Consider the following 12,479-nt stretch of genomic DNA (forward strand, 5'->3'; position numbering starts at 1 on the left):
ATCATTTCAAAATCTATATCATGAAAATGCCAAAAACGATTTACAAGACCCTTTTTTTCCACATAACCTGAAACAAGACCAAGGTAATGCTTGGTTTGAAGGTAAAAAATAAAAATGGGGGTAATCTACTCCTTATATTAAAATTGTCAACAAAATACTGCACATATTAAAAATTGAAAATTCTTTTCCATGTATTCAAGTTAGTAGTAGTTGATTCATTAATTCCATACCACCCCATCAACTTTGGTTATGACAGGGCTACAGAAGTCCTAAAAACTATTACTGAACCTAAGTGCTACCTCAATTATGATTTCATCTACCTTCTCTTTGGTTCATGGTGGTGGCTATCCTACTTAACTCAACTTGTTGATCCTCTATCCTACTCAAAGTTCTTGAGTAGTTACTGCTTGCAAATGACATGGTGTCTTCCTTCACAAGGCGCCTTTGCTTAATCATCATTATACCTTGTGATATTTCACCAATAGAGGGTCTTTTCCTAGGTGATTTATGCAAACATTTGTGAGCAATTTTGGCCAGCTTCCTTACTTCTTCAAGGTTGCATTTCCCCACAAGTTGTGTCTCAATAATACCATCTATGCCGTCATAGTCCATTGCAGCCTTCCATTAAAAAGAGAAATGAAGGTTAAGTTGCATCAATTTTTTCTAGGATTTTACTTCTCTCAATTTGTGGATATTAAGAGGTATGGTGTGATAATATTCCTTAACCTTATTATGGGAGGTCAGTGTAATATATCAGAAAAATCATTATTAGGTCTACACAGATTCATAACAATTCTAGCACAGAAGATTTCAAGATGATGATGCATCTGCTATCTAAAGCAAGAACAACTTACAAGGTTGATGTATTCCATCAAATTTTGATGGGGGTGGATGGCAGTAATGAGCTCAAAGATTATTATACCAAAACTGTAAATGTCACTCTTCATTGTGAACTTGCTTGTGGAGATGTATGCTGGATCCATATAGCCATATGTGCCTTTAAGGCCAGATTTGTGGTCATCAAATACCTCTTCCTTTGATAGCCCAAAATCAGCCACCTACATAATTTCACAACCTATTACTTATATGTCAATCAATGCATATGATCATACACTATTAGGGATTTGAGTATTATCAGGTGCCCAGAGTTCCACATCAGATAGTATGAGATGCTTGATGTTGTATTTAAAAAAAGCAATTCTTCTCTCAAAAGCTGGTTTTTAAGATATGGTTTTTCAGTTTCCTTAGATACTTAATTCACATATCTATTATGAACCATATATTACCAGGAATTGATGACCATGCTTGATTTGACATTGTATGAAGGTGTTAAGACAATGAATTTTCAAAGAGATATTCTTGCAAGAACATGAATCTAACACATTATATTCAAGCACACTCACAGGGAGATACAATTGGCTTACCTTAGCTCTCATGGAGTGATCTAGAAGTATGTTGGCCGATTTCAAATCGCGATGTATCACTGGTGGGACTGCCTGTTCCATGCAAGTTCATATTAACCAAATGCAGTTCTTAGGGGGAAATATAATAATCAAATAAAATAAAATATGTGAACATACTCCTTCATGAAGGTATTGAATTCCATGTGAAATATCAACAGCAATCTGCAGCCTGTCATCCCAACTTAGATCCTTGTCTTCATCTAAATGCATGTATAGCATCAATTAGTCTCAACAAAGATTCAAGAAAAACTTGTATCAACGATTGTGGACTGCAAAATATACATGTAAAAGAAAAAAAAAAGTTCTTTTCTGTCTGTTTGAAGCAACTATCATCTAACATTTTTTCCACTTACCATATAAAAGGTTTGATAAACTTCCATTACTCATGAATTCATAAACCAACATACGCTGTCCTTTATCTACACAGTATCCTAACAAGTTCACAAGATTCCGATGATGCAGTCTTCCTAGCAGAAGTACCTGCAAGAAATCAAACACGTCTGCGTAAACCACGGACGGCATATACAAATTAAATCATACTTGATTGAAGCATAACTATGGATTTTGAAGGTTATTAGCATATTCACCTCTGTCTGGAACTCTTTCTCTCCTTGTTTGGAGTTGGGAGCAAGCATCTTCACAGCTACCACCTCTCCTGTAGCCATTGTGGCTTTATAAACTGTGCCAAATGATCCTTCTCCTAATGTATTTGTGAAATTCTTTGTGGCCTTTTGAATTTCTCTGCAACAATTACATGTGCAATTCTAAGTCCTTTTCCTTACAAACATGCAATGTGGTTGTTTGACTTGTTTCTACATATACCAAAGCTTCACCATAAAGGTGCCTTAGAAACTAGATTTTATTTGTATGCACTGATAGTACAAAAAGTTTTACACAGACATCCAATGTTGTATTGTCACATTAACAGACACCATATAAATATAAAAAAGGTAACATGGTTTATTACAGAAAAATTTGGAAGCAATCCAAAAGAGAAAAGAATCATGTTGCTTACTTGTAAGAGTACTTCAGAATTCCAGAAGCAGGGGAAATTGGATCCTTAGTTTGATGATTCCACCAACCGAAATAATTTGTCTTCCTTTGTAGATTATCTGATCCTGAAATGGCTATGGAACTTGTGAGAGAAGCACTAATTTCAGTGCTTGCTCCTAATCCATTTGTTCTTATTGGAAGAGTTGTTGAACCAGGATCATTTGCAGATCTTATGAGTCGAATGCGCTTCTTGTACCATCTCGCGGCGAAGAATGTGGCGCAAGCTATGAGAACTCCAAGGGCCACACCAACAGTGACACATATGATGACTAAATCAGCTTGCTTAACCATTCTATGATCTCTATGAAAATTTCATCTTGCAGAAAACTAGCACAAGATCAAAGCTTCACTGTCACAAAGTTAACACATTTTTTATGTAAGAAAGTTGATTCAATTCTTCATCTAGCAAGAACTCACACTAAATTGAATTAGATGATTCATAAATTCAAAGGAAATCATCATAATTGCATAATATTAATATATTATCCACAAACCCTTCATGATTAGCAGCAGGAACCTTCATAGTGGCTGGTAAATCTTTTCATCATCATGTATACTTACTATTCATAAATTATACATCAATTATCAGATTGCCAAATTTCCAAACTATAAACATAACCTTCCAATTAGAAATACAGGAAACAAAAATTGTCCCTCTTATCCTTAAAACTCAGAAACCAAGCCAAATCAGGATTGATTCAACAACAGTGATATGTTTTTTTTCCCAAACCAAGACATATTATGACATATGGCCATACCTTAATCAGCAGAAGTCAGAGACCCATCATAGAAAAAAGAGATTTTTTTTGTTATTTTTGTTGTTTGTTCTGATCCTGAGATGAACTTGAACCTTGTGTTGATTAATTCTTTGTAGTTGTAATTGGTCTTGGCGAGTTTAAGGTGCAAAGTCAATGATGTCATGCATCATAGACCAATCCAACTGAGTTGAAGATAATAGTAGAAAATTATGTAACATGAAAAACTGAAAACACAACATGATGTTGGAACCTTTAAGGAAAAGGAAGGTGTCTAAGTTGGAGGCTTATGTATGTTGTTAGGAGCGTACAAGAAAGAAACGATAGTAAGTGAGAAAACGCGGATTTGGTAAGTGCAAATGAAACTGTTCAATTATAGTGTGCATGATACCATAGACATTGTTGAATGTTGATCAGGTTCAACTGTTCCAAGTTGGTGCGTGTGCTTTGATTTTTTTGTAACTTTTGAAAAAAGACATGGCTATAATTGATTATGTGCAACCAAATTCGGTAGATTTAGTAGTTAACTCACTAGTCCACTTAGTTAAGTATGAGAATCTGAATCTTATTTTATACACGTAGTAATTATTGGATAGCGATAAACTTTTAAACAAAGTTCCAGTCAACGACGAATTAATCCTTAACCTATTGGGTCGAAGGATACTGAAAAACTAAAATAATAAAAATATTATAATTGATTATTTAATTACGGGATTATCTAATTTTTAAGGTGTTTTATTATTATTGTTATTATTATTAAATTTGGTTGTATATAAAAAGAAAAATTGAAAATTAACATTCAATAACTATATACCCAGAAAAAATAATACACCAAATCAGATCAATGATACATGAAGAATATCAGATTGATTCTTATTATATATTCATAATAATAATAATAATAATTTATTATATGCTATGATTAATATTATTATAATTATTAGAATTGTTATTGTAATACTAATATCAAAATTAATTATTGAAAACAATTTTTTGTCATAAGAATTTCTATTTAGATAAATGAGGCAGCCAGTGATTGGGGCCCATTTCCCTGTAGAATCAGTCCTTGACTTATTTAATTTTGGTATTTTTGTCGTATATTGTATTGCATATGCATGTTGCTTTTACTCGCATTACACTGTTAATATATGATAACGACTTCGTCTACTTTAATTTTTAGCTGCTCTTGAGGATGTAGATGTCTATCTTTTATACTAATGTATTATGTATTATAATCTATAATAACTCTCACTACTTAGAAAAAAAAGATTAAGAAAAAGTCTAAACAAGAGCAGTACATCGAAGAACGAAGATGCTACATGTTATTTAAATTTAAATATTTTAATATATTTTAATAATATTACTTTTTTTTGAAAGCAAGAGTTTAACACTCAAGTGGAGCATTATAATTAGTTACAAGAGCATAAAATTATAAAAGCGTAACAACTCTTATGTCATCTCCGCCATAGCTATCAACAATATGAGTTATTTAAAATATTATTTCTTAGCACATGAGAATGATTGTTTCACACAGTCACTAATTCCTGTTGTCTTACACTGAAATATGACATCGTTTCTACATAGTCAGATAATCTATATAACTAAGAAAAACTCAACTAGTCAATTCTTGTGCCTCTATTTTCTCATTGACACGGATCTCCAACTTTTAAAGTACTCTTCCAGCATACCAGGGATAATCCATGTCTGTCCAAACGCCGATATCCAAACACACCACACTTGCCAAGAGTACTCACATGTAATAAATAAATGTTGTATATTTTTAACATCTTTCTTGCACAGTACACACATCACATCATTCTGTTGCAGGATTTCCAGTCTACTTAGTCGGTCCTTTGTGTTGACCCGGCTTACCAAAGCAAACCACACAAACAGCTCCACACGAGGCGGAACTAGACCTTTCCATATCTCCTTGGTGAACTTGAATCTCAGAAGCTCCTCATCCAAAGTCTCTTCCTGCAAAACCTGTACAAACGAATTAGTAGAATAAATGCCCTCCTTATCAAATTTCCACATCACTCTATCTTGCACATCCATTATCAGTCTAACAGATTACAAGACATTAAGCAGTTGGTTCAGTGTATCTGTCTCTCATTGTCTCAGTTCTCTTCTCCACTGTAAGTGTCAAACCCACTCTATCTCATCCCAAAATCCACAATCCCCAATTTCTGATCCTCTTTAGTTTGAAATCAAGAAGAGTTTCGGAAAGGAGTCTTTAAGCTTTCCCATTTGCAGCCATGTATCTCCCCAAAATCTGGTAGATCTTCCATCCTCATTTCCATGGCCAGTCCATCAATCATCTTCTGCTTGATATGTTGCTCTCTTATTTGCACTTGACATATGTCTTTCCATGGTTCCCCCTCTTCGGTAATATCTGAGTTGACAACAAGTTATTTGGGTTCAAACTATTGCATGAGTATACAACCTTCTTCCATAAAGAACATTCCTCCTTAGAAGATCGCCACCACCATTTAAACAGTAGAACCGAATTACGGACCACCGCATCACCCACCCCTAATCCTCCTAACTTCTTCGGTGTCTGTACCAATTCCCACTTCACAAGGGCCATGCCAGATCGACCATCATCCTTCCTCAAAAAAAACCTCCTCTACAAGTATATAATTTTTCGAGCAATCGTGTTAGACATCTTGTAAATTATCAACTTAATAAAAACCAACTTACCATCTTTATTAAGTATTTTTTTAAATATTCAGTTTTTGTTTAATCTTTAAATTTAATTAATTAATTTAATAATTTTTTAAATTTAAACTTTATTTTAATAAACAATAATTTTTTTAGATTTATTTTTAATTTATATACAAGTATTATCGTATTTAATTTAATCTATTTACATAATAATATAATTGATTGAAGCTTCTATATAATGAATAAGGTATTAACCTACCAATAAAATTAAATATAAAAATGGAGATGATCAAATACCAATGAAAAACACTTTTTTTTTTGTGGTGGTTCAATTCAATCACATATGTGGTGCTGAAGACAGTAATTGAGGTACAATGGAAACTCCACAAATTTTCCGATGATGAAAAAATTCTCTCTAGAACTCGATACTATTCTATCCGTGATTTAAAAATTTTTTAACTCAAATTTTATCGGCTGTATTCTAAGATTGCATTCCTGACCCGATTCTAAACAAATTAATATTTTTTAATCAAACATAATATTTAATTATTTTATAGTTCATACACATATTAATGAATCAAAAAATATAAAATTAAGTCAGTATTAAAATTAAAAAAAAATTATAATAAAATTAATGTTAAATTACAAAATAAAAATAAAATTATATCTCCATCAAATTCATTATATATGTATAATAAATTTTAACTACATACTATAATATATTAGGAGTTCGATTAAATTAGAGGCGGAACTACATGGAAAAAAATGGAGGTAATGACTCCTCTAATTTTAATTTTTTACATATAAATTATATGTAAATTTTAGTTTAACCCCCTTAAAATTTTATTTTAGTCTTATTTTATTATGTAAATATTTTGGTCCCCTCTAATATTTCATCTAGCTCCAACCCTGGATTAAACTGAATAGGATTAGGCCTAAACTTACATCCGACTCTTTCCGTGGTTCAACCCTCTTCACTTTTTGTAACAACCATCCTTCATTTTTTTTCATCTCTCATTTTTTAAAAAAAATGAGAGATAAAAAAAAGTCGATTGTTAGTGTTGATCGGAAAAATATTCTCGATAAAAATAAATGGTTCAAAGTGGTAAATCGGTCGAAGACATGAGCAGTATTCGAAAAGGCATACGCGCAAGCATTGGATGGAGGTTCTCGACACGGATTCGATTGTAAGGTCTTTTCAGTAAATCGAGCAAGTCCAATCGAACAAGATACTCGAAATCAGATATTCGAAATAAGTTATTCGAATAAGTGATTTGAGTAATTATGGTAGTGGAGAAGTTAGGGGCTTCTATCACGTGAGAAAATCATAGGAAATGTTTAAGCGGGAACGGTTACCAAGAAGAACGTATTTAATGTTGGGATATTGTAATTAATTGTAATTAATTGACCGTTACCAAAAGTAGATTATAAATACTAGGAAGTCTTAGGGAATAAAGGTTGGAACTTTTACTCAGAAAAATATTCAAACACACTCACATCTCAGAGAATTCCTGAGTCTGCAATCGAGTAACTTTTCTGTAGGGTTCCTTCCATATTTTCATTCTTTCAATTTATCTTTCTATAAACTTTACTTTTCAAGTAAATTTATTTTTCAAGTATTCTTTATCTTCATTGTCCAATTTACATTTTTGCATTTTAGTTTTTCATGTCAAAGCCTTTGACCCAGTCGAAGGCATTTTATTGCTTTTTTTAAAGTTAATCGTAATAATCCTTTTTGGTTCAGTTTATTTTCTTTCCAAAAACTTTGTTTCTTTATTTCTTTTATTGATTTACAAATTTTAATTTATCTTTTATTCCAATACCTGTCTAATGGAATACATTTTGATGCATTTTTAGAAAACTGGTACCTGTAAAGAGGAGTAGGTTTCGCTCCCAAACCACTAGATATTGAACCACCATCGATTTACTAAAAATCGACAAAACAATTAATTGTTACACTTTTAACTCTACATGCTATGGATCAAGTTGCCAACTCTATTCAAATAGGTTGGGTCGAGTTAAATACTCCCGAACAAAATTACTATCTTCAGTTCATCTTAAAAATTATTATATTTCCTTGAAAATAGTATTCTACAAATTGAATTGTCAATTTTATCCAAATAAATTAAATCAAATTAAATACCTGCCGACATAATTAATATTTTCAACCATTTTAAAAATCATTATATTCCCTTGAGAATAATGTCCATTTGTGAAAAACCAATTTTCTCTTAAAAAGGTATGCATTGGACACTATGTTGTCAATATATATTAGACCAAACAAGAATTTTTTGGTTTTTTTTTCAATTAGGGTATAAATAAATGACATAAAACTATAGTTGTCTTTTTTTTTTTAATCATGTTACCTTGAATAGACATACTATTATAATGTAAACTTGTACTATTTAGCTTTCGCAACTATTCCACTAGTACCTATTTAATTTACAAGAGTAGCATAACAAACAATTAACTATTAGAATGGAAATTATCAACAATAGTTAAACAGGGACTTTGAACGGGTCAACATTCGAGAAAGGAGGACGACCTCCAATTAATAATGATCCACGAGTAAAATAAGAGTAATATTTATAAGGAATTCTACCCTTTAATTTTTTTTTTCTCTCCAAAAGATATAAGAATTATAAAAATATATATAAAATATATTTTGGGGCGGATATTTCACCTTGTATTTATAGCGTCTTAGAAATTAGAAAAAAGTTCAACCAGATTTATGCCAAATTTAACGAATTTTCTTTATATAATCTGGATTGAATATCTTGTTGTTTAATTATGCCCGAAAAATTGAATACATTTGAAAAATACTTTAAACATAGTTAGAATATTGAACAGTAACAAAGTATAAAGAAATTATAAAGTTGTCAAAAAAATAAAAAAAATTGAATTTGTCAAATATTATCCTATAATAGTTATTACTTTTTCTTGAGATTTTTTTTCTTTTTTTGGGTGTGTTTAGCTCGTCTTATAATTTAAATAAGAATTCGTCGTACATCCTAAAAAGTATTACTAACCTTTGATCGCTTTGTTAATCACTTTTTTTTAATAATCTAATCTTAATCGAGAAATTGTATTGAATTCTGGGTTATTGATGAGAATTCAATAGTTTATTATTCGACTATGGCGGCTACATATGACAAAATGGTAATTAGGTATTCTTTATGAAAAATATTTCACATATCCTCTTACAGAAGAATTTTACCCAGGTTTAGAGTAACTAGATTAAGAACTGAGTATGAAATTAAATTAATTATACTATATAATATAAATTAAAAAATATTATATTATTTAGAGATAATTTATTTATTTGTTTGTTGATAATTTCAAAAGATGTTGTTTTATAGCGTAAATTTTGAGGTTTTCTTTAGAGTTGTGTGTTTGGAGATAATCAAAGAAAAAATAAAAAAAATATTACAAATAAAAATATAAAAAATATAGCATAAAATTATAAATAAATTTCATTAATTATGATATATTTAAATGTCTATATAGAAAAGTAAATGTTATTATGTTAAAGTTGATTATAGTTAAAAATATTTTGGATAATTTATTTGAGAGAATATATAAAATAGAATAATAATAACAAAAGTGTTACTAAATATGTTTAAATATATTAAATAATATACACTTTGAGTATTTATTTGTAATAGAAAATTATTACTATGATTAATTTTATGTAGATGTTAATTGTATTTAAGTATTATTTTTTAATTTAATAATTAAATAATAATAATAAGTATTAAATTTTATTGATTAACATGATTAAAGTTTTTTTTTTATCAATTTTTGTAAAAAATTTATTATTTATTATATAAAACTATTGAGACGGCACAGTTACAAAAAATAATATATATACTTATTGGCATGGTACAGTTATAATAAATATATAGATAGATAGATAAATTAGTTATCATAGTAATAATTTCTAACGCACTTATTCTCCTCAGAAAACTTTTTATGTTCTTCTCATAATTATTTTCGTGAATCTCCCAAATATATATACTTAATCATCAATAAGGAGGCTCACTCACGAAATTTCGATGATAAAATATACAATAATCATAATGAGAAAATGTTTAAACTACAGAACTTCACCTATATCCAACTATATAAAAGAAAATTGAAACCACTTAAGTCCTATATGTTTGATACACATAAAATAAAATAACTATAGATATAATAGGAAACCAAACCTATATTAGTTATATCTTACCTGCTAGGCCATACCAAGTAGTTAATTGTTATCTAGCTACATGGCACAAAACTTTCCTAAATACATATACTATAGTAATATATGAATCTATATATATCTATGCCATTATCATCATTATTAATTATTATTATTATTATTACACTCTTCTTATCTTTGGATCTATCTCAATTTCCAGGCTCATTATTATTGATGGGTGGCTTGTGGCTTGGTTTTCCTTTATAGTCTTTATAGATGAGATTGGCTACCTCTTTTTCTGCCTCAACAAGACTTTGGTGATGATGGTTTTCATCTTTCTTATGAGAAGTACCTTCTTCTTTTGCTTCTTCAGATATCTTTGAGCTCTTCCTTCTTCTCTCATTAATTAATACATCATTGCAATCTTGTGAACATTTTGTGTTTGTTTTGGTTGGACCACTTCTCCTTGGAATCACAAATTTGGTGAATAATCTTGATGCCTTTGACTCCATTATCATATGCTTATTCTGTGTAAAATAAATGTGCAATAATATTATTTTTAGATCATTGTTTAATAAAAAAATGATGGAATTATATTTCTTGAATTTAATTTTGATGCACTGTCAGCGTAAAACAGTTTTAGACATACATTCAATTATGTAATGCCACGTCACTAAAATAACTATTATTTTTATTATTTTCGTAAATAGTTATTTAAAAAGATGAATGTAATTACAGGATTATGTAAAATATTTTATACTATCAATGTATTAAAATTAAATTATGTTTTTTTGACTCTTAGTAGATAGAAGCTTTAAAAAAAATAAGAACAAGTCATCATTATATTAAGATAACATACTAAATTAAAGTATTGCACATTTGAAATTGAACTGTGTTGATTCTTCTTTCCAATGAATGAGGTGAGGATCTAATTAAGAATCAACTTTTAGTTTAAGAATTAATCTCCTAATAACACTTATATGGAGACTATGTATTGATTTTAATATATAGTCTTGTATGTCAAACCTGAGTATTATTTTAAACTATATATCATAACTCTAAAAATTTAAACACATATTCAATAATGTTGGGAACAAAAATGCAATGATGTAATAATAATAATGTGTAAGGATATAAAAAAATTAGAACCTGATCTTTCTTTTGCTCTCCTAGGCTTCCGAAAGAGGACTTCAAACCATATAGCACATTTCCTGAGCAATGAAATTAAAGCATAAGGGGAAAAAAAATTCTTTGATAAATTATGAATATACTTTTTATATTAAGAATAATATATATATAGACACACACACACTTAAATACTTCCTATGAAATATTACCATCTTCATTAGCACACACAACAAAAAGAGGTGATTCAAATCCACTGCATCCCTATCTAAAGATTTCTTAAAAAAAAAAACAAGTATATATATTATGTTTCAAATTAAATAAAAGTTTTAGGAAAATAAAAGGTGCACATGAAATAAAAGTTTAGTTTAATTAATTTTAAGCTAGCAAATACACATATATATAATTATACACTCACAAGGGTTTTGAAAGCTTTTTACTCAGTTATGTTTTGGAAGGTGGTGACTTGGCCCATGATAATCATCAGTGAATGCTACAAAACCATGATCCATTAAGAGTAGCTTTCTTGGTTGTTTACAACATTTTACAATTTTATGATCTCCCTCATCAAATATTCCATCAAAATATGTTGTTGCACCTGAAATATTCTCTTCATGAGTATTCTTGGAATCCATGTCTTCTTCATGTTTTCTAAGTTTCTTCTTTGCTCCAAGCCATAGTTTCCTCATATTATTAGCAATTCCCCTCCTTTCAATTTTTGGTTCCTGCTCATATATATCACACCTTATACATTTCATTCTATGTTACATTTAAATAATATATATATTATAATAAAATAGAACACTTATTTGAAAATTTATTATAGAAGATTTCCGGAATAATACTCTTAACATAAGTTTTTTCTTTTTTTTTTTTAAAAAAAAATCTATATATATACCTATTTATATGAGTTTTATCTAATTTAATTTCTACAAATACATCTAATAATTTAATTAAATATTGGACATACCTTTTGATATATGGTTGTAATTCCAGTCATCACCTCAAGCTTGTTTTGGTTACTATTCTGACCTGAAATTTCATAAGAATTTGTGGAAGCTGATTAGATCATGGGAACTTAATTGATTAGAATTTAAATAAATAATTAAAGAAAATTAAATATGGTATTTTATTACCTGAAACATTTGAAACTGATGATGAGTTCACTTGGGCAGTGATAACTAACATAAACCCTAATAGAAGGCTTGAAATCATTCTGATTATTATGAGCTCCAT

At 29.5% G+C, this 12,479-nt stretch overlaps 2 protein-coding genes across 2 annotated transcripts; both read right to left on the minus strand.

Annotated features, from left to right (window-relative positions):
- Nucleotides 1-115: 115 nt before the first annotated feature.
- Nucleotides 116-3,614, minus strand: LOC130973045 (calcium/calmodulin-regulated receptor-like kinase 2). Its single transcript, XM_057897418.1, has 8 exons — nt 3,275-3,614; nt 2,479-2,865; nt 2,051-2,204; nt 1,817-1,943; nt 1,581-1,663; nt 1,425-1,496; nt 855-1,058; nt 116-618 (listed from the first exon to the last, which is right to left on the minus strand). Exons 2-8 carry the CDS (start codon nt 2,805-2,807, stop codon nt 313-315), a joined length of 1,275 nt encoding a protein of 424 aa, XP_057753401.1. The 5' UTR covers nt 2,808-2,865; nt 3,275-3,614; the 3' UTR covers nt 116-312.
- A 6,454-nt stretch (nt 3,615-10,068) lies between these two features.
- Nucleotides 10,069-12,479, minus strand: LOC130975868 (uncharacterized). Its single transcript, XM_057900589.1, has 5 exons — nt 12,380-12,479; nt 12,214-12,275; nt 11,842-11,968; nt 11,268-11,329; nt 10,069-10,645 (listed from the first exon to the last, which is right to left on the minus strand). The coding sequence occupies exons 1-5, from the start codon at nt 12,477-12,479 to the stop codon at nt 10,328-10,330; spliced, it is 669 nt and encodes a 222-aa protein (XP_057756572.1). The 3' UTR covers nt 10,069-10,327.

This window comes from Arachis stenosperma, chromosome 4 (genome assembly GCF_014773155.1).
Source record: "Arachis stenosperma cultivar V10309 chromosome 4, arast.V10309.gnm1.PFL2, whole genome shotgun sequence".
Taxonomy (NCBI): Eukaryota; Viridiplantae; Streptophyta; class Magnoliopsida; order Fabales; family Fabaceae; genus Arachis; species Arachis stenosperma.

Excerpts from the sequence above, each read along its gene's own strand:
- LOC130973045 (XM_057897418.1), bottom strand. The coding sequence starts at position 2,807 with ATGGTTAAGCAAGCTGATTTAGTCATCATATGTGTCACTGTTGGTGTG. Across the intron at positions 2,205-2,478 it reads ATTCTGAAGTACTCTTACAA|AGAAATTCAAAAGGCCACAA; the intron begins GTAAGCAACATG and ends TAATTGTTGCAG. Across the intron at positions 1,664-1,816 it reads TTTATCAAACCTTTTATATG|ATGAAGACAAGGATCTAAGT; the intron begins GTAAGTGGAAAA and ends ACATGCATTTAG.
- LOC130975868 (XM_057900589.1), bottom strand. The coding sequence starts at position 12,479 with ATGGAGCTCATAATAATCAGAATGATTTCAAGCCTTCTATTAGGGTTT. Across the intron at positions 11,969-12,213 it reads TTACAACCATATATCAAAAG|GAACCAAAAATTGAAAGGAG; the intron begins GTATGTCCAATA and ends ATATATGAGCAG. Across the intron at positions 11,330-11,841 it reads TCATGAAGAGAATATTTCAG|GAAATGTGCTATATGGTTTG; the intron begins GTGCAACAACAT and ends TTCATTGCTCAG.